This window comes from Kogia breviceps, chromosome 14 (assembly GCF_026419965.1).
Source record: "Kogia breviceps isolate mKogBre1 chromosome 14, mKogBre1 haplotype 1, whole genome shotgun sequence".
Lineage (NCBI taxonomy): Eukaryota > Metazoa > Chordata > Mammalia > Artiodactyla > Physeteridae > Kogia > Kogia breviceps.
The window spans coordinates 87,995,137-88,016,636 of NC_081323.1; the positions used below are offsets into that span (position 1 = coordinate 87,995,137).

Below are 21,500 nucleotides of genomic sequence, written 5' to 3' on the forward strand. Positions count from 1 at the left end.
CTATGTTCATAGAGCATTATTCACAGCAGCCAGAAGGTGGAGGCAGCCCAAACGTCCATCAGCACAGGAATGGATAAAGAAAAGGCGGTCCATCCACACAATGAAATATGATTCAGCCTTAAAACGGAAGGAAACTCTGACACCCGCTAGAACGTGGGTGAACCCGAGGACAGCGAGCTCAGGGAAGTAAGTCAGGAACAAAAAGGATACATACTGTCTGATTCCACTTATAGGAGGTCCCTAGAGCAAATTCATAGACAGGAAGTAGCAGGGTGGGTGCCAGGGGGCGGGGGTGGGGGATGGGGGTTAGGGTTTGACAGGGACAGAGTTTCAGTTTGGGAAGATGGACAAGTTCTGGAGGTGGAGGGTGGCGATGGTTGTGCAACAACGTGGATATACTTAATGCTACTGAACTGTACACCTAAAAATGGTAAATTTTATGTTATGTATTTTACCACAATATAAACACGTATTGGATTTCTTTAAGCCCTGATGTGTAGGAAAGCATTAATAAAATTGAAATTAAAGCCAGAAAATCAGGTGCAGAGAGAAAGGAAGAAGCTAGACAGCCTTGGTGCAGAGCCTGCCTCACCGCACATTAGCTGTGTGACCTTAGGGAGAGTACGTAACCTCTCTGTGCCTCTTCTGTAAAACGGTGACAACAGACGGCATCTAGATCACAGGTGTGTTGCAAGGGTTAAACAAGTTAATGTTGATAAAGTGCTTAGTAAGCAGTACACTCTGTGAGTGTTTGCAAAATAAAAGATAAATCCAATCTCTAAGGAGGTCGTTCAGTAAAAAGTGGGCTCAGGGCCCAAAATGTTCACTTGAAATAGTGATCCTTCATGAATTATAAATTCTTTTATAGGCACAGGTTTGAGATCTTTTAAAAACAGCAGGAGATCTGGAGAGGAATCTCCATGCACGTTTGAATATGCATGCATACGTGCTGACAGCTTTACCGGGGGCCGGGTGGGGGGGGCACAGCCGGCGGTTATCTTGAAATCAACCTTATCACACACCTTGGAACACCAGATATGTTTGAGAGGATCAGCCCCACAGTAAACAGGAAGAGACGCTAGTGTGTAAGCTGTGTTTGCATAGGGTTTAGAGTTTGCACTGATCAAGCCCTTGTAGTCACAGGTTAATGGAGGAATGGATGTGAATGAGACTTGAAAGGCATAAATCTCTGTACGGGCAAAAAGGAAGTACGATGATTAGTTATTTCTAAATATTCACATTTACAGTAGTTTCTCACCAAGTTACCCATTACCACTAATAATGTCCAAATGGCAAGTCACAGCTTAAGCCTTTCTTTTCCTTCTAAAAATATTAAGGTTTGCACTCATGACTGTCATATGCGATTCATTTCTGGTTTGGCGAGAATGATCGGGGAATAACAGGCACGGAGGCTGCGTTTTCTCTGCCCGGGCCATTCCATCTGCCTGGAGCTCCCGGTGTGGCGGCGCGCGTCCTCCCCCTCCACCCCCTCTCACTCATCCACGCATTCGATCCACAAATACTAACGTGCTCCCTCTTCGGTCAGGCCCTGTTCCGGCCAACAGGGGATCAGATGAGATTTCTGTTCTCAGTGAGCTATTTATAGGTCTGTGGGGGAGGGGGGTGATGGAGGAAAATCAACAAGGTCATTGCACCCTTTCAGATTCATCTTTTTTTGGGGGGGTACGCGGGCCTCTCACTGTTGTGGCCTCTCCCATTGCGGAGCGCAGGCTCCGGACGCACAGGCTCAGCGGCCACGGCTCACGGGCCCAGCCGCTCCGCGGCACGTGGGATCCTCCCGGACCGGGGCACGAGCCCGCGTCCCCCGCATCGGCAGGCGGATTCTCAACCACTGCGCCACCAGGGAAGCCCCAGATTCGTCTTTTTGAGGCCAGCCTTGACTCACTCCTACACTCCAGGAAGAGATGGCAGCTTCTGCCAATGGGCCTCCAGGACACTTCTTTACATTTACCTGTTTGCCCCGCTGGGCCCTTGAATTTTTCAAGAGTTCAATAAATATCATCCGTTGACAGGATTCATCTCCCCTTCCTTACTCCTTTCCTTCCTTTTCCTTCCCTTTCCTCCTTCCATCTTTCCATCTACCCACCCATCCATCATCCCTCCATCCCTCCATCCCATCTGTCCTTCCATCCATTCATCTCTGTGCCTCCACAGCCTTTCCCAGGGCCTGGTACACGCAAGCGTTCAGTAAATAATAACCACCGCCATTTTACTGAGCACTTACTATGAGCAAGTCGCTACGCTACGGGCTTTAAACATTGACTAAATTGTGCAACGTTTTCCCTCGAAAAAGACAGATAATTTTACGCTGTGGAAGAGACTGAAGAAAAAATACAGAGTCTTGTAAACCGGATACTGCTTAAAACCATTGAAATGAAGGGACTTAAGAGTGTGAAAGGCATTCCCAGGCCATCTGCAGCCGGGCTGAACACCGCTGCACTGGGTTCTCTGGATGTCTTTTACACTAACGTTTCTGTAATGCTTTCCTGCTACTGAGGAAAAAGAATTGCTTCCCCTTCCTCTGCTGTCACCTAAAGTCCACATTTTATTTTAAGCGCTCTGTCATAGCTCCAGGAATTATGTGCATTTTTCATAAAAACATTTTAAAATATTGATACAGAATCTCAACACAAGATTTACTTTACATTGAGAAACGCTGCGAGGGGAGGAGCCCCACCAAGAGAATCTCCTTCTGAAGGAAGTTCCGCACTTTTATTCTGCTTATTTCTGCCTTTCCAAAATTAGCATACTCAGCAGTTTAGGCTCCACTTGTGACTCCCGGGGCTGTTTATCCGCGCTAATAGTCGCACCGCGACCACGGCGGGCAGAAAACCCCGGCGGCTGCGGCAGGAGCATCCGCTCCGTCTCTCCACTGTGGATTGTTCTCCTCGCTTGTATTATGTGGTTAAATATCTCAATAAATCAACGATGGAGAAAAGTATGTCTACAAACTAGGGGGAGAAATAACATTGCGGAACTATTAAGCATAACGAGATTTGTGCAACTGATTTTCCACGCACCCGGATAATCCCCGGGCCTGGATTTACATTCTCAATCAATACTTGAGGGGAGTGCGGGCCCTTGTGTTTTTCTGGGGATGCCATCAGCCGGCTGTCAGACTCCAGGCGAGGTCACCCCGCCGCCCGGTGCTCAGCAGACCCCAGCCTGCTTTCCCTCCCCACTGGGGGGCGCTCCTACTCCTACATCACCCTCGCGTGGGGAACTCGTGATTGGCCCGAGGAGACCAGTCGCCCGTGCTTCCCAAAGCCACGTCCCTGGGTGGCCAATGCCAGAGGCCCGAGGACCAGCCCTGCGGGCGGGGCCAGGACTTCCACCTTCCCGGGAGTCACGTCGACCTTCAGGCCGGGGCCTCTTGATGTCTGTGGCGGGGTGTCTGTGGCATCTTGCTGGGCTTGGGTCCCCTTCCTGGACGCCCAGCACCTTCCTGGCCTCTCCTTACGGTGACACTGCCGGGAAGACGCCACCTCGAGGTGTGAAGGTGGGGGGACCGTGGAGAAATGAAAGTGGCTGAACGCTGCTTGACAAGCCGCACTCCGCTCGCACGGCTCCATCCCCGCCGGGCTCGGAAGGAAAGCCGCCACACGCGCTCACGCACGTGCGCCCCACCGGCTGGTTTTCCTTTAAGGACATAAGCTCTCCGTCCTGGCTGCCCCACGGCAGTATTTGTCTACTAAAAAAGGAGAGCGGCTGACGCTGAACATCCTCGAGGAGAGCGAGCGCCGCCAGTCCACACGGGTCGCTGCCCCGACCGCACTTGTTTCCGGCGCTCGGCGCAAGGCAGCTCCTCTCCGGCGCGGGGCCCCGGCATCTCTGCTCCTGGCCGTGCCCTCGCAGCCAACCGGGGAGCAGGGACGCGGCCCTCCCGGATCCCAGGGTCGCGCTCCACGAACCCTGCCGGCGCCCAGAAGCCTACGTCTGGGGCAGCTTTCAAGGCAGATGCCGAGAGAGACGTTTGACCTCGTGGACAGTCCAGCAGGGTCTCCACGCTGAGGGAAACTGTCATTCACGGCCCAAGGGTCCCGGCTCCACTAACTCACATAACCAGCGCCGGGACGTCGGCTTGCAGCTCTGAGCCTGGTAGCTGCTTATGTCTTAAACGCTGCCACTTCTCTTGGTGTATCTGGGCTGGGTCGGAGATTGAACTGCAACAGGTGGGGCTTACGCCCGAGGCTAAATACATCTGATGGTAAAATAATTGTATGTTATCCGATCCTTGCTGAAGGCAGGACACCCAAGGAGATGAATGTCCTCGAAACGCAAAGGATGCAAAGGATGGCCCGGGACCCGGGACCCAGCCCAGAGAGAAATGGCTGCAGAGCCCGACAGCCTGTCAACTCGGGGTCGTGAGGGAGAGAAGAAGTGAACGCGGGCCAGTGACGGAGTCAGAACTGCAGCTGCAGCCCTCGGGCTGAGGACGCTGACTTGGCACCTTCCATGGATTTTAAACCTTCTGAAAAGCACTGATTTTTCTTCTTTGTTCAGTTGAGAAGTCCCGCGGGCAAAGATGAGAAGTGGACAGAATGAGTGGGGAGGGGCCTGGAGGCCCCCCAGGAGGACTGCAAGTGGGCAGGGAGGGGCCCATGGGGACAGGGGCGCTGCCCCATCTAACCCCCTCTCCTCTCTGGGCTAAATACATCACTCGTGAAAAAAGCAACGCAATCTCTGCCTTGCGTTGGGTACATCCTAAATATGTATTTCGCGGCTGCTGCGGAGAGGAAGGTATATTTATAGATCCTTTAGTGCCGTTCTGGTCTATTGTGTAAATATGTAAATTAGGTTCCCTGATCTATACAGTAAAATGCCTCGGGACAATTTGTGTAAATAAACCATCTGCATATGCCCACCGCATAGTTTCCACCACCTTCCTGGGAGCTTAGCAACACCGACTGGGGGCTGGGAGGGAACCTTCGCCCAACCGGAGGAATGAATCTTGGGCAAGGCTGTCCTGTGGCGCCTGGGGCCGCGTCCACACTCGCTGACGGCCCTTCTCCAGGAGCGAGAGGGGGGGTGTGTCCTAGTCCCGTGTGAGTTTCACCAGCGGCCGTTCAATTCGGTGTCTTCACGTTGGGGCATCAGCAGAACTTGCGGAGGTTCCCGTGAAGGCGCACAAGGCTGCGGGGGCCGCCCGCCCGGCCGCTGGAGCCTGCGGACCACCCTCCTCCCCGCGCCGGCCACGCGGACGAGCTCCACGCCTTCCAAGGGCAAGACGGAGACGAGGCCAGGCGGGCGGGCGGCAGGCAGCCAGGGGCCCCCAAAGTGGCTCCGTCTCCGCAGACGCCCGCGGTGGCGGGAACCCGGGCGGCCCCCTATTAAAATCTACCCCTCCCGGGGCCCAACACCACTACCAAGCTCCCTTCAGGCACCGCCGTCCTGCCCGGAGAGGGCGTCGCCAAAGAGCTTCGGGGCGAGAGGGAGAGGACGCAGCATTTACTGTTCTGTGTAACGAGGCCTGTGGTAGGTGACAGCGGAGATCCGAAGCCCAAGGTACTGGCGAGGTGTTTAAATACTGACAAGCCGTGAGTGCATTTCATCTGACTCCAAGGAGCTGCAGGCCTCCTCCGTTAAGCGGGGGGCGGCGGGGGGGAGAGGGCGCCTCTCTCAACTTTCAGTGGCTGGACGGTGAGGCCGGCAGCCTGCCCTGGTCCAGTCGAAGTCGCCCGCAACACGCTTTCCCGTGTTGAGAAAGTGAGGCAGAGTCTTCGGGGCGCGCTGAAAACGACAGTGCCCTCGGGGCCAGTCTCCGGGCACGTCTCGGTCCCCGTGGGTCAGCTTCCACCTTCCGGTAGCGGCGCGGTGAGTCCGCCCGCCAGCTGACCGCAGGAGGCTCGCGTCTGGGCCAGGCCCTCGGGTGTGGGGTGACATCCGTCAGTGCTGCGCCACCTCCCAGGCTCCCTGAAGCTGCACGCGTAACCACCAGGCACCCCGTTTCCTTCATCACAGCAGATGCGTGAGCCACGGCAGCAGCGACGAGGGGAAAGTAACCGGCTCCCCAGGGAGCCTGAGGACCCACCCTCCCCAGCCCGGGACGGGCCCGGGCGCTCGCGAGGCCTAGGATCCCAGGTCCGCCCGCCTGCGTCCGGTTGGTGGGGAGTCCTGCTGCCCGCAGGCCGCTCACTGACACGAAGGTGCTGGTTTCAGAGAGACAGTGCATTTGACTGGCCAGGGTGAGGAGACCGTCCGTGGAGATTTAAGAAAAAGCATTTAAGCTAAGCTTTTTATTTCGGGAAAACGGCAGATTCCCGTGCAGCTGTGGGAAACAGCACAGGCGTGCCACGTGTCCTTTATCCCGTGCTCCAGCCCCCCGTTCCCCCGCAAGGGGGTCACGTCGGGGAACTACAGCCCGGCGCAACCGGGCAACTGATGTCGACACAGTGCCGATGGGCCCCTTTGCTGCAGTGCCTGCGCCTGGACACGTCTCTCCTCGAGAAACAAAACCCAAAGAAATGCATGAGACTAAAGATAACTGCACGTACGCCCAGCTGGGACAAATTCTGGACCCAAAAGATACAGAGACCCCAAAACCCAGCTGCCCCTTTGGAAGAGACTGGAGCAAAAGCAGGGTGCTGAGCGTGCCCCCTGCACACACCACCACCTAGGAGGGGGGCAGACCGCCTAAGCCTCCCCTCTGGCCCGACTCCTGCACACGGGAGGCCCGACTCCTGCACACGCCCCCACCCTCAGCCCCCGTAAGGAACAAGCTCCCTCCCTCCTGCTCCACCCCCATCAGGGAGTGAGCCAGCAAGGGAAGCTGTTGCTTTTGTTCTCGCACCCCCGCAATAAAGCCTTGCCTGAATTTCCTGTCTGGCCTCTGATCAATTTCTGTTGAGCAAGGAGGCCAAGAGCCCTGGTTGGTAACACTGATCCAGAGCGTTTCCATCGCCTCAGGGGGTGCCTCGTGGGGCCCTTTTATAGCCACTGTCCACTGGGATCTTTAACTCTTGTCGGGGAGACAAGGCTTCAGGTGGAAGGAAAGGACCCGCCGGGAGTCTTGGGTGCGTGTCCTCTAGAGCAAGGCTTCCGAATCTTCTCTTGGTGCCGTGGACCCTCCGGCAACCCGCTGACTCTGAAGGACCCCATCTCAGCATGGTTTTCGTGCGTAAAATAAAACTGAAAAGGAAACCAGTTACGCTGGTCGATGCTCATAGATGCCTAGCAGTAACCGCAAGTTCACAGTCGCGTCCGTCTCCTGGTTACGCAGAAGGTCTGGATGACGTGGGTTTTCTTTGCACCCTCGTTAAGCCACGTGGTCTTTGGAAGATGTGGTGGAGAGATGTGCGTTGAGGTGACACCCTTATCCCAGGGAACTCAGAAGTCTTCGCTTCTTCATGAACGCGTTCGATAAGAAGGTCTGGAGGGGTCTGCAGACGACCGTAATTTCAACGCCGTGATGAGTGTGAAGGATCTTGGGAAATCCCGGCACAGCTGGCACGTGATGTGAACATAGCTGTGATTTCTACTGCTGGCGGTTTCACAGGTACTGCAGTTACTTACGTGGTTTCTCACCTATGGTGATGGGTTGAACTGGGTCCCCTCATCATTCGTACCTTCAAGGCCTAGTCCTTAGTATCTCAGAATGCGACCTTATTTGGAAACAGGGTCTTTGCAGACGTAATTAGTTAAGATGAGGTCATGGGGGGGGGCCCCTAATCCAATACGACTGGGGTTCTTCTAAAAGGGGGAAGTTTGGACACAGACAGAAACACAGGGAGGAGGCCACGTGAAGAGGAAGGTAGGGGTCTGGCTGATGCTTCTGCTACAAGCCAAGGACCCGCAGAGGTTGTCAGTGACACGCCAGAGGCCGGGGGAGAGGCCTGGGCCAGATCCTCCCCGGTGGCCCCCAGAGGGAACCAACCCTGCCGACACCTCGACCTGGGGTTCCAGCCTCCAGAACTGAGAGAGAACACGTTTCTATTATCTAAGCCAGCCAGTGTTTGGCACTCGGTCCCAGTAGCCAAGCAGACTAACTTGTGTTTATAAGTGAAGGGAAAGCTAAATTTCAGTTAGACGGCTAGTGAAGATAAAAACGTATTTTTTTCCCGTCGAAGCTGATGGAGCCCCCCTTGGGGGGCCTGAGCGAGGCAACCTTTGCAACGAATGCTTTCCCTGGATCTGGGGAGCCAACGGCTTTGCCTCCTGAGGTCAGTGCAGCCTCCACGGCCTCAGTCTGGGCACAGACCTCACAGGGCCTTTCAGCAGTGGCACTTGTTGATCTCCGAAAGTGCCCCGGGCCAGATGTCACCAGCAGAGAGCTGGCTGGCTGGCTCTTCTGGGGGCCACTGCTTTCAGAGGTACGGGGGGACAACTGACCACAGAGGCCTCTGGCGAGTCCAGCCCCGTCATGGATTTGGGACCCTCCATTTCCAGAAAAGGCCAAATGCCCTGCTTCTCAGAAACTGTCGGGATCCCCCAGGCCCGGGGGCCGAACATGGGCATTCTTGAGCCAAAGAAGCATTCACATCGCCTTTGCGTAGAAACTGTGTTGGTTTGATGTTCTAGGTTTCTCCTTAGAAGTTTCTAGAAGGCACTTCTAACCAGTACTCTTTCAAAAGCCGTTTGGTGGGGAGGGGGGACGCCTGTGGCACAGTGGCGTCTGCAGCTTTGGGGATCTCCCCTCTTGCTCAAAGGGCTTCTGTAAACATCGCACGGACGTGCTCGCAGCGCCACAGTCCATCTGGCAGCGGGGCCCGGCGATCCGCTTTCCAAGCGCGTCCCGGGCACGCCGCGTGCTTTCACGCTCCGGTGTTCGTGCTGAGCCGTACGGCCGTCCGAAGGTCGCGGTGAATGTGCCCGGGGCTCCTGCGAGGGTGATACCCCCCCAGCTCCAGCTCTAACATCTGACTCCAGTGACGACCGCCCTTAGGTAGTACTTGGACAGAGAGAAGGCGGAAGCCCGCTTAGGGCGGATGCGGTCGGGGCGGGTCTCAACCTGGCTCTCAGCGCGTGGCGTGTGGGTTTCACTGCTAACGGGAAGGTTCATAGTGATCCGAAATGAGCAGGACGCTCTCCACCAAGATCTCGAGCGGAGCCTCTGAAAACACTCGTGGGTCTCACCGCGGAGCCGAGAACGTGCTTCAGGGACCCTAAGTTCTCACGCACGTGTATCTGAGTGACGGTCATCCTTCCGCTAAGCCTGGGGAACACCACGGGTCTGATGGCCGTGAGGCTGCTGCTAGTGCAGCCGTGGTTATGAAATGGGGGGACGGGGGCTTCCCCGGTGGTCCAGTGGGTAGGGCTCCACGCTCCCAATGGGGTTCCATCCCTGGTCAGGGAACTAGATCCCGCAGGCCGCAACTAAGAGTCCGCGTGCCGCATCTGAGACCCGGCGCGGCCAAAATAAATAAATAAATAATAAATAAATATTAAAAGTAAAAAAACGACGGGGGGTGGGGGAGTGAGAGGGAGCCCCTCATTTCGAGTCAATGCCCTCTGTCTCCATGTCATCGGGGAAATGCTGGCCCGGGGAGGCCCCAAGCTCTGACACGTCCCCTCTCTTTAACAGATGCAGAGACACCGTTTCGGGGTCTCGCCCACCCTACCTGAGGGCCTGGCCTCGATGACATAGCCCGTGGTGGGCGTCCTGCCCGCGCGGCCCTCCGTCCACTGCAGGGTGAGCTCAGAGGCGGATCTGGTGACCGAGACGTCTCGAGGGGAGCCCGGGGAACCTGTGGACAGAGGAGAAAAGAGCTGGTGGGCTTTGGCCCGGGATTCCTGGGCCCGCAGAGGGGCCAGCTCTGCTGCTAGGCCTCCAGGCGGGGCTCGCCTGGGGGCTCACCCTGGGTCAGTCCCGGTCCCTCATCTTGAAAGTCGGGGTGGGGCTGACACTGGCCTCACAGGGTCCATCAGAGCATTAGGAGAGCTGAGGCGAGGAGGTGCCCGCTCGACCCACTGCCCTCTCCCCCAAAAGCACGGAAACAGAGGCCAAGGGCATTTGTGCCGAGGGAACCACGTGGCTCCTATTCGTGACAGGAAAACTTCAAATTTTTCTTACGTATCTTATTTCAAAAATCGAATGCACTTCTTTTCTCTTCGTTCTTTCCCCAGAAAGCCAACACAGACTGGACACGCTCAACACCTAAGGACCTGCTCGCCCGCACTGAACGCGTCCACGTGCTAGACGTTCGGTAAACTCACGGCCTGGAAGGCAGGGCCACGGGTCCTGAGCGGACGCCAGCTCTGAGCGTCCAGGACGGCTCGTCGGGAGCGCAGGCCGAGCCCTGACGGGACGAGGGAGGCCCGATACTCACCCTCGGCCGGCCCGGCCGTGACGCTGGCCCGCAGCTCGGGCCCGTAGGCGATGGTCCGCGCTTGCACTCGGAAGAAGTAGGTCACCCCCTTGGTGAGGTCGCGCACCTTCAGCCAGCGCTGCCAGTTCCCCTTCACGTCCACCGTCACCACCTTGCTCACGCCTAGAGCCGCCGGGAGGGGCGAGAGGGGCCCTGAGCGCGGGGACTGTAAGTGGCGGGAATGGCCGACCCTCAGCACACGTGAGCGCCACGAGGGTCTAAGCTTGGGAAGCGGGCGCCGACACGGGGGAGAAGCGCGCCCACGGCACGCGGGGGGAGGCCCCGGCTCAGTGGCCACGTCGGGCGGGAGAGAACCCCGGCGCCTGGCACCCCCCGACGTCCGGAGGGTCCCTCCCCACTTGGCTCGGAGCCGCACAAAGCCCCGCGTCACGTCGGAGGCGGCCCCGGGCTTCCCAGCCTCGTCCGGGGAGAGAACGCGGAGCAGGGAGACGGAGGGAGGCTCTGCGTGTGGGCTGAAGGCGGCCCCCCCGTGGGGACCACCCTACGGCCTAAAGGCTTCGGCAACGCGTGACGACTTCACCCACAGACCCTGAAACGGAACGAGCGCGTCACCACGGAGAGCGGGGGTGACGCAGCTCCACAGGCCGGTGCCAGCACAGAGACGCTTCCCTGACAGACGCAGGCACCGAGCAGAGGTGATGCTGGGTGTACTAGCTTTAATGAGAAAATGGAGGTTGGACGCTTTGGCAGGGGCGTACAAACGGAAAAGTACACAGACGCAGCGTTTTCCAGAAGGGAAAATAGGGTTCTTTGGTAAAGCAAGTCTGAAAATGAAGCATTCAAACAAAACAAGCTACATAAGCTCTAGACTGCGGGACTTCTCAGAGCCTTCAACACGCCGACGTCTGTCGGGCACCTCTTGGAGGAGGATGTCAGGCTGGGGCAGTTCCTGGACTTGTCAGCAGAGGTCGTGCAGAAGAGCCACGCCGGGTGCCTGCTGCCCCGGGTCCAGCGTCTGCTGGACGCTGCCCACGGTCCGCCACCGTGTCCCCCCCACAGAGAACGGCCGTGCTTCCCAAGACCAAGGGGCCACCTGCCCTCGCTGCGACCGGCCGGTGTTATCTGCACCTCGAATCCGAGGGTGGCCTTGACCTCAGAGGGGCCCAACGACGTGTGTCCTCGCTACAAAGTGGCTCCAGCTTTCAAAGTCATCAGAGCAAATTCCTCCGAGCCTACGGGTCTCCAGAACCCCTTCTAGTCGGTTTGCTGTCTTCATATTGTGCGTTTTATGAAACATGTGTTCAGCTACGGGATCCTCTTCCAAGTTATTTCGGAGCAAGCTGGGCTGCTCTCGCGTGACTGGAGCTTCTCGGCAGAGAAGCGGGGCCCTTTCTGCACAGGGGCCGCCCCGCAGCTGCGTGGCTCCGGAGTGGGGTTTCAGGGGTGAGAGTCTGCACCCGTGGTTGACTGTCACCAGTGAACACACGGGATCCTGCCAGGTATAAAGTTTTCCTGGAGAGCAGCCCCTTTTTCTGTTAAAAAATGCCCTCCTTCTCCTCAGAGCAAAACCAACCCCACCCACAGATTTTGTGAATTCTGTCCGGCCAGGAGGCAGAGCTAGTCTGCTCCCCTCCGTCTACCCCGTCCCAACCACGTCCGCGTCTTATCTATCTCGTCAACTTTAAAACCGCGCCCTGCACTCCAAACCTCAGGGTGCAAGTCGCCCGAAATACTTCCATTTCAAACACGTAAGAAAATGTACAAACAGCTCTTCTATGGAATCAGATTCCCAAGAACACGGCTCAGTGTTCCGAGGGCCTGGGGGCTCCCCACGCAGCCAGGGCTACTTTCCTGGTGGAGGGACCCGGGGTCCACAGCGCGGCGGTACGTCGACGCCCCTGTTCCCGGGGCCTGGGCTGCGGGCGGCCTGACAGGGGTCTGCAGGTGTCCCTCCAGGCGCTGCCCGGGCCTGGGGGAGGGGCACGGAGAAGGGTCACCCCAGGGTGAGGTCACTGCTTTACCACCGCTTTTCTACTGTCTTTACCACAAACTTGCGTATGTGTACATCAACAGAAACATCACAGCCTCGGTGATCTTCACAAGGGAACCGGCGTTACCGCAGAGAGTTAATATAAAATAAAGACGCTCGAGGTCCTCCCTACGTTTGCAGCTGTATCTCTGGGAGACGCGCGGGTCCTCTGGGGCAGATGAGAGCGCTGAAACGGTTCGGAGTCCTGCTTACTACTTTCATGGTTCCCTGCCTAAATCCCAGATCCAACGGCGAAGGGGGTGAGGGCCAGGCTTCTCCAGGAGACGCCCTCCAAGAGGCCTGCACACCCATCAGATCAGCCGGCCGCCCTAAGGGGAGGAGATATAGAATCGGGGAACTGGGGGCCGCTGGGGAGGGATGGGCCCGGGTGTGGGGACGTAGGGCAGCCAGGGCTGGACCAGGGCCCGAGGGGCCGGGCAGCCCGCCCTCAGCGGGTCCGGGAAGCCGTGTGGTGCTTTCACAGCCACGGCCTGGCGTTCAGCCTCTCCGTTCTCACCCACGACTCTGTCCACGGTGTCGGGCCTGCTCGGCTACGCAACGGCGCGGTCGCAGGTCAGAACGCCCCAAAGAGACCTGGCCGAGAGGCGCCCAGGGCGAGCGCCGCTGCCCCGTGACCGGCCGAGGGCAGGTTCCCTCTGAAGCTCGCAGGGTCGGCCGGCGGGACGGGGAGTGCAGATGCCCCGGGATTTGGAGCCCGTCCCGGGCCTGTTACTCCTTCCCCATGTGACGCCGGGCGACGCACTTGACCTCTGCAGGCCTCCGTCTCCCGTCGGTCCTGAGTGGGCAGAGTGCCCCCCTCACAGCAGTGTCAGGGGGGCCGGGTTCCAGGCCCTGCTGTGACTGTTGGAAAGTGCGTTAAACTCCGGGCGCTGCAATCCACCTGGGTCCCCGGCTGCGGCTCTCACACTCCGCGGTGGCCAGGCCGACCCAGCACCCAGGGGCTTATGGCGGCCACCGTGGAGTCAGCTCGCGATCTGCTGGCCCTGCTGGGCCGACCGCGGCCAGGCTCCCGCGTGCAGCTGTGGCTGGTCCTCACATGCCCGGCAGGTGGCCGGCTGTCCGCCAAGGCAAGAGGACGGAGAGGTCACGTCCCTGGCATCTGCCCGGGGGCCGCGGTCCAGGCGGGCTCGTGGTGGGATCCTGTGACGTGATGCCGGGTTGGCAGTGAGCGGGGCACTTCGGGAAGGTCACAGGGTCACCAGGGCGGCACCAGGGCAGTGGATCGGTGAGCTCTGCCCCTGGGGAAGGGGTGTCTGCTGGTTGCCAGGGAGGCCGGGGGAGGCACGAGGCCTGTGGCCGGCCTCACCCCAGCGGGAGCAGGGCCCGAGCTGTCGGGGGGCAGGGTGGCCTGCGGTTGGGAGCCCGGCTTAGTGCCGGCCTGGTGCTAGAGGCAGCCCTGCGACGCCTCGGGCCGGGCCGGACGCCTCCTGTCACCGTCACTGTCATGTGGGGTGGCCCCAGCCCTGGACCGGCCACTTGACAGGCGAGCAGGCGTCAGTGGGTCTGGGACGTGCACAGCCAGAGCCTGGCGTCTGGACAGCGTGCTGCTGAGGGCGCAGGAGCCGGGGCGGCGGCTGAGCGAGCGCGGGGCTGAGCCCCCGTCCCTGCTGCGACGGCGGGGCCGGCACGCCGGCCGGAGACCCAGGCTGAGAGCGGCGGGCCTCCCCACAGACAAGGGACGCTGCTGCGGACGGCGGGCGTCTCGCTACTTGTGAAACGAGGCCAAGACGGCCGTGACCCAAGTGACTGCACCTGCTGTCTCTCCAGGGAGCGGCCGGGAAGCCACATGCTTTCCTGGGGGCCCCTCGGGCTCCTTCCTCTCCGCCGCTCGCCACCGCGTGTACGTTCACAGAGACACAGGTGCTCCGGACGGACGTTACCCGTCGTGTGACAGACAAGGCCTCGGCGGCTCTTGGACCCGCCCGCCTGGGTTCGAACCCGCCCCCCTCCACCCCATTCCCCAAGCGTAGGCCGCGGACAATGTCTTAAGGGCCTGAAGCCCGACCGCTTTGTCTGTGGCACGAGGACAGATCGCAGGGCTGCGGTGAGCACGAGGAGAGAACACGCGAGAGCGGTGGGTGCGGCCTGGCGCGTGGTCAGTGCCGGAGGGACGGCACCTACTGGCCGGCGTGCTGGGTGGGGTCGCGTCGACGGCAGCACAGGGAGAGCCCTGTGAGCTGCTCGCGGTGAACCTGGCTGTCCAAACAACGTGGAACAGACAAGCAAGCTCAACCCCGAGGACACCGGGGAACCGGAGCCGCTGCCTCGCCCCCCCGGCGATGAGGCGGGGGGCGGGGGGCGGGCGAGGGGAAGCTTTGCGGCAACCCGGCAGCAATTCTAACGCCCGACCGTGCAGACGAGGGTAACGGGGAGGGGGGGGCACAGCCAGGCCCCGCTGCGGAATTCGGCCGGGCGGTGGCCCTGCCTGGAGGCCAAGGAGACAGGTGCGGGCCCTGGGGTTTCTGGAAGGACTGTGCAAACCTACCCCCACAGATGCTCTGCCCGGCAGTCAGTCGCTTACTTGAGGAAGCGTGGGAAACCTCACTGACGGTCTGGGTGAGGAAGGAGGCGGAGGCCAGTCGGGCACCATTCCTGGCAACCCTTTCCCATCTGAACAGCACTAGTGGGTTAACATCCTCGAAAAGGTGTTTGGGACCTGGGCTCGTGGGATCTGTGCGCGCGCACGTGTGCAGGGAGTGCTGGTGAGCAAAATGAAAGTCTCCAGTAATTCTCGGCCCTCCCTCCCTCCCTCCCTCCCTCCCTCCCTCCCTCCCTCCCTCCCTCCCTCTCTACTGAACGAGCAAGAACGTGGCCCACCTCCTTCTGGACCTCGACCCAAGCCACGCCCAGGCCACCTGTCCCCAGACAGGTGCCGGGTCCTGAAAAGATACCGCGGAGCACGCGAAATCAGTGCTGGCCCCCAGCCTCTTGGCTGTCTTCCAAACCGTATCCACACGCCACCTCTACTGTTATTTACCTAAGTTCACGCGAGAGGCAGGAAGGACCCTCTGTCACCTCTACTGTTATTTACCTAAGTGCATCGATTCTCTGAGACGCACATTTTCCCCCTCGCGGTTTTACATCTCTGATTTGGGATGCAGCTCGGAACCGATGCTTCAAGAGGACCGGGCCGTGGTTCAGTGGAAGCATTTTTTCTTTCTCAGCACTTCGTAAAATGACAACGAATCTCACAGGCCATGGCAGTGTAGATTCAATGAAATAAAATCTAGGGCTTAACTTTTCTTCTTCAAATCAACTCCCCGTTTTACTTGAACGTGCTTGTTTTGAAAGGAAACTTCTATCACAGCTTTAAATGGAGAGCCAACATCATTTGATGTGTTGGTGATACCTTTTCCTCCCAGACATTAAATAATCTATAATTTCTACAGTCTGTCTGTGTCTGTGACCAGGGCCTCACCTCCCTTCTCTGCACCACAGCGCCGGGCACACAGTGGGGACAGAAAGAAACGCCCGCTCGGCCCTCAGTGTGCGCTCCGGGAGTGGGGCAGCGGGCAGAGACGAGTGGGTAAGAAACCAAATCCACACAGAGCCGGCGGCACAGCTACAGCAGGGGCGCGGGGACAGAGCCGTGCCGGCCCGGCCCAGCTCCTTCCCGCCGCCCTGTCCACCCCTGCACCTGTCCTCTCCTCTCCCGTCCATCAACCCCGCCCGGAGCCCCCTGCCAGCCCCGCTGGTGGCGCTGGGGTTGATTCAGCTGGGGATCCCGGTCTCCTGCAACTCAGAGCCGGTGCCTCTGGCTCCACCTCGGCCCCGTGTCACTGGCCCTGCGGCTGCCCGGCCGACTGGCGTCGCCCTCTGCCTACAGGCCCCGCGTGACAGAGCCTCTGCGGGCCAGTCTCACCTCGGGCGCTGGGCGCCTGGGCCCTTCCTGTCTCTCGGCGCCTGCCCCCCGGCTCCACGCCCGACGCTCTCACGCGGTCCCACGCTCTTCTTCGTGGCGCTGATGGCTATCTGACTGTGTGTGTGTGTGTGTGTGTGTGTGTGTGTGTGTGTGTGTGTGTCTGCTCGTGTGCTGCTCTCTCCTCCCTGGAGCGCAGCTCACTGCACTCAGGAAAGCAAGGATCTCGATGAACAAGGCAGCTCAGATCCCAGCTTCCCTGGATCCACAGACTCCAGCATCTAGAACGGCACCTGGCACACAGCAGGCGCTTCAAAGAGACTTGCCGAGCGGAGTCCCCTGGCAGTCTAGTGGTTAGGACGCGGCACTTTCACTGCGGCGGCCCGGGCTCAGTCCCTGGTGGGGAAACATCCCGCAAGGTGCGGCCCAAAAAGCCTCCCCCCCGTGACACAAAAAACAAACAAAAACCTCGCTGAGTAAACACCGGAAGAATGAAGGCAGCCCCAGAGGAGCACCCGAGGGAAGTGTCCGGGCCCAGCCGCCCACGTGGCTCCGGCTTGCGGCGCCCAGGGTGGGACAAGCACTGGCATCTCAGGCGCAGCAGGAGAGGCGGGTCTTGGGTGACCAAGAGGCCGGGTCAGGGGCCCCGCGGAGAGGGCCGTGTGGAACCCCGGGCGCGCTCAGTCAGTTCACCCGCCCCTCCCGGCGCCGTGCCGTGTACACGGGGGCTGCCCCGCAGCCGGGAGGCTTACCTTGGACAGGCGCTAAGGGCTCGTACACCACTCGGTAGCCCTGCAGGACGCCATTGGCTGCCGTGGGCTCCCCCCACGAAACGTTCAGCGTGGTGGAGGTTACTTCCGAGAACGCCAGGAAGCTGGGGGTCCCGGGAGCTGGAGGACGGGACAGAGAGGACGTTCACCAAAGCCCCTTTACGTCATCTACATACGTGTCTACGCCTCTGCGTGGAATAGAGATCTTATTAGATGGTATCTCCAACTTAGTGAAGTCTCAATGCCGCGGATGAAAAGGACACTTATTGATCATCTCCGAACTTCCCAGGGTCAAGCAGAAACTCAGACCCTCCCGAGAAGAGCAGAGAAAACGGCGGTGTTTAAACACAAAGGAGCCTGAGAGATGCAATGACAAAGGCATAAAAACAAATAACGGATGGAAACAGAAAATGAAGTGCGGTCCGCGCCATCTTCTAGCACCTGCTGGAGGATTCCACGGGCTCCAGACCTGCTCCTCTGGGGGGTGGTGGGCTCTCACCTCCCCTCCCCTCCCCTCCCCTCTCCTCCCCTCCTGGGGGGCCCAGAGGCCTCCGAGGATACCCCTGCATACTGCTCCTCATCTGAAATCCCGCGGGCGCCCGGCCATCTCACCGTCCCCCTTGGTCTGGAGACGGGGGAGCTCACGCGCCACCCCGAGCCGGAAGAAGCTCCTGGCAGACGCAGAGGCAGACGCTGTGTGGCCAGGGAGGACGCCGACCCCGCCCGCGGCTCCCGTCTCCCCGGGCCCCGTGGGAGGGCCGGGTGGGTGCTGGCACCCAGAGCTGCCCCTACCCCAGCGGGCACTGACGCCCCCCTAGCTGGCTTCCCCTCCGTGCTCAGAAATGCCCACTGAATCGGCCCCCACTTGCCCCACCTCCGTCCTCCCCCGTCCCTGGGGGCCCTTTGGCCCCGTGACCCGCCAGGCCCGCAGCGCCCCAGGGCCTCCACCTCCTACCCCGGCCCCACGGGTCTGCCCATACCCTACCCGCTCAGAGCCCACAATCCACAGACAGCCCCTCCCGGGCCGCTGGACGGGCCCCAAGGACGCAGTAACTGCAACCCAGTCCAGGTCATCTCACAGGGAGTCCCTGTTCCCGGGAAGGCTGAGCCCACAGAGGGCTGGGGAGCCCTGAGCCGCTGGCTCTCTGCCCCACGGGCTCCCTAACGTACAGGCCAGCCTTCTACTCCCTGCACCTCAAGAAGGCCCCAGAGCTCCCGGGACCCGGGGCCCAGCCGCCGTTCCCTCGGGAAGCCCGGTCAGCCTCGGGAAGCGCCCCAAACCACTAGGGACTCTGAGAGTCCGCAGGAGAGTGAGCGAGCAGCTCAGAACGTACCCCAGGCGAGGACAGGAGGTCACAGGCAGTGTGACCCCTGGCAGGGCAGCCCGGCCACACCCTAGGACCTGCCTGCCAGCTGCTTCCGGGAGACCCTGTGGCCCAGAGGCCCGGGGAGGCCAACACTGCGGCCTGGGCTCAGCACATCAACATACGAGGAGCTCCCCCTGACCCGGGATCTGGACCCTGAGAGAAGCCCCCGGGGGCCTGGAGCGAGTCGTGCCGGTGACGGACGAGGCCCCGCGCAGATGGAAGCCCGGCCCCCGCTGCAGACGCTGCGCTCGCCTCCCCGCCCCCGCTGCACGTTTGCGGGGCGGCTCCCGGCAGCACGTCTGGGCTGGGCGCTGGGGACACCACGTGGGTCGGACCCAGAAATGCCCCGCTGCGCGGGATCTGGCTCACAGGACAGGCAGAGCGGAGCGGGAACGGAGAGGGAGGCTCGGGGAACAGCTCCAGGGCAGGGAGGTGAGCCAGGCCGTCGCAAGCGAACACACTGTCCTCCTACCGGCCTGGTGGGTACGGCCCTGCCGGGGCTCGCTCCTGGGCCCGTCTCCAGCGGCGTTGAAGGCCGAGACGCTGACCAGGTACTTGGTGTGGCTGGTGAGGTTCTTCAGCTTCGCCGTGGTCTCGGGCAGGAACAGAACCCTCATCTTCTCCGTTTCGTTCTGGCTGTCCGCCTCCCAGCAGTAGATCTGCCAGAAAGAGCCAGAGGCTGGAGGCCAGCGTGGGAGGGAGGGGGTGGCGCCCCCTCTGTTTCTCAGCCTGGGGACAGGCGGCCACTGAGCCAGACGGGGCCTGAGAGCTCCCGGGGGCCGAGCTGTGCTCTGCAGAGTCGGGGGTGGCGGAGGCCAGGCCAGGGTGGACGGGGCCTGAGGATGGAGGTGGCATTTCGGTGGCATCTCCTTTGGCTGCCAGGAAAGTGCCTGTTCTCTCACAGGGCTGGCTCTGGGGGCTCTGCCCCTTCCCCCAAGCTTCTGGACAGAAGGGAGACCAACCTACCCCCTGCTCCAGCCTGTGGGTAGAACAAGCCCCCAACTGCTACCCTACGCTCCCACGTTTTCTTTAAGGCTGAGATCGAAGGCTTGGATCCACGCGACCCAATACTCTGGATATCAAAACAGCCCCAAATAACGCGGAGATGAACCCCGTAGAGCTCAGCCCTGTTGGAGCAGCCCTTGTTTCTCCTGGGTTCCGTTTCTTCCCGTCTAGTTTGTAATGCGCTCGTGGGCGAACGCGATGCCCGCACACAAAGGTCTGCTAAGGTCATCAGAACTGCTTCCCTAGACAGCTGGCCGAGAACCACTGCCCAAGCCGGCGCCAGCCAGGCCACCCAAAGGCAGCCCCAATCCACGGGTCCACCTCGGCTCTGTGGGCCTACAACGGGCCAGGCCGAGAGAGCCGCCGGCCCACGCGCGGAGCAGCCGAGGCTGCCGGGCGGGGCCGGGCTGGAGCGGAGCTGGCGGGGCAGCCTCGCTGTACATCCACCCGCAAGACGCAGTTCAGCTTCCGCTCCGTGAGCTGACCAGACGAGACGCTCTGCTTGGACAGGCCTTGCTAACCTGAAATCAATATCCAGGCTCAATGTCTCTATGATGAGGAAACGAGGAAATACGTTGTGGACATACATAACTAGCACCTTGCCTCCGGGCTCAGGGGACTTTCCGTTGCCTCATTAATCACTGCAGGTGCGCTGCCGTGGAGGATGCTATTTATTTTCACAAAACACCTACCACTGTCATTGGTAAAGGGACATGTAACTGGCCCAGCAGTCTTTGGGGTGGGCCAGCCCATCGAGTCTGAGGGCTGATCAGCTGGGGCTCCACAGGCCAGACAGGGGACTTCAAGACGCTTTGCGCTGACCTCACGGGGCCCGAGCCCCCTACGCAGGGGTGACGCTGGAGGTGGAACGGTGCGGGGGGCTCGCTGCCCCCGCAACTCTGTGTCACTGTTCGTCACCTGACGCTCGGACTGCAACGGGCTGCTGCCTTTCTTGGATCCCACCTCTGGGTACTGAATGTGGAGTCACGACAGTTCAGTGTTAAGGGTTCGCAAAAGTGAGGCTCCCAGGAGCACGGCACTCCTCGGACCCCATCCTGGACCTACCGAACAAGAGACTCGGACCCAGGGCAGGGCTGGGGGGGGGGGACCTGTTCTCTTGGGTGCTTCCCTTTTACCGTCAGCAAAGGCGGCGGAGACTCCCAGAGGGGGTGCAGGGGGAGGGAGGCGCTGCTGGCTGCGCGGGGAACCGGGCCCCGCTCTCCCAGGCCAGAGGCAAGGTCAGGCTGAGCCTGTCCCAGCCGCTCGGCGATGCCCGGGCTCCGGGGGCCGAGGGGCCGTCGGCCTGAGTCAGGGGGGGAAGCGAGAGGGCCGGGTGAGCCGAGGGCAGCCAGGGTCCCAGCGGAGCCCTCGGGAGGTCTGGGGATTTAGGCCACCGACCCCGGCCCACAAGTGACCTGGAAACAAGAGCCAAACCAAGCGAGAGAGAGCCTTGCCTTGTAGCCCTGGATGTTCCCGTTCTGGCTCTCGGGCGGCGGCGGGTCCCACGTGACCTCCAGCTGGCTGGCCGTGAGCGGGGTCACCTGCACGCGCTGCGGAGCCGCGGCCGGGGCTGCGGAGAGAGCAGAGGGGGCCGCTGAGAAGCGTCGAGACCCCGCCCCGGGCCACCCCGCTTGCACGCCAGCGTGACCGCCGACCCTTCTCAGAACCACGCCTCTAGAGGTGGGAAATGCAATCTGGAGGATCCCAAAGCAGACCCGTTACATCGAGACACGGCACAGCTGTGGAAAACGAAGGTGTGATACAGCAACCCACGTGCTTGTGACCGAGCCCTGAAGTCAGGCTCAGGAGCTGCTCCAGCGACGGCTCCGAGGCCACGTGGGATGAGCACAGACGGCGCGGTACCAGCCAGTCTCGCCGCGACGGGGGCGCGGCCGGGGGCGCGGCCGCGGAGAGAGTCCCAGGCCCCGGTGACGCGGCACTGCTACGTCGCCGCGTTCATAACCGAGGGAGATGCTAAGTTCCAGGGGGAACTCGGAGAAAATGAAGGCAGTTGTGGGAGTTCCCTGGCAGCCCGGCGGTTAGGGCTCCGCGCTTTCACCGCCGAGGGCCTGGGTTCGATCCCCGGTCGGGGAACTACGATCCCACAGGCCTCGCGGCCAAAAATAAATAAGTAAAGGCATCTGTGTTCCCCCCACGAGTCCC

The 21,500-nt window shown here is 60.6% G+C and overlaps 1 protein-coding gene across 6 annotated transcripts in view; it reads right to left on the reverse strand.

Moving 5' to 3' along the window:
* Nucleotides 1-21,500, reverse strand: part of SDK1 (sidekick cell adhesion molecule 1) — a 786,274-nt gene that overhangs the window by 25,928 nt on the left and 738,846 nt on the right. For all 6 annotated transcript variants that reach the window (XM_067012701.1, XM_067012698.1, XM_067012699.1 and 3 more), the window contains 5 exons: nucleotides 20,792-20,907; nucleotides 18,805-18,991; nucleotides 16,948-17,085; nucleotides 10,287-10,448; nucleotides 9,579-9,704 (listed from right to left, as the gene is read on the reverse strand). In XM_067012701.1, the coding sequence (XP_066868802.1) occupies nucleotides 9,579-9,704; nucleotides 10,287-10,448; nucleotides 16,948-17,085; nucleotides 18,805-18,991; nucleotides 20,792-20,907 (729 nt within the window). The remainder of the gene's footprint in view (nucleotides 1-9,578; nucleotides 9,705-10,286; nucleotides 10,449-16,947; nucleotides 17,086-18,804; nucleotides 18,992-20,791; nucleotides 20,908-21,500) is intronic.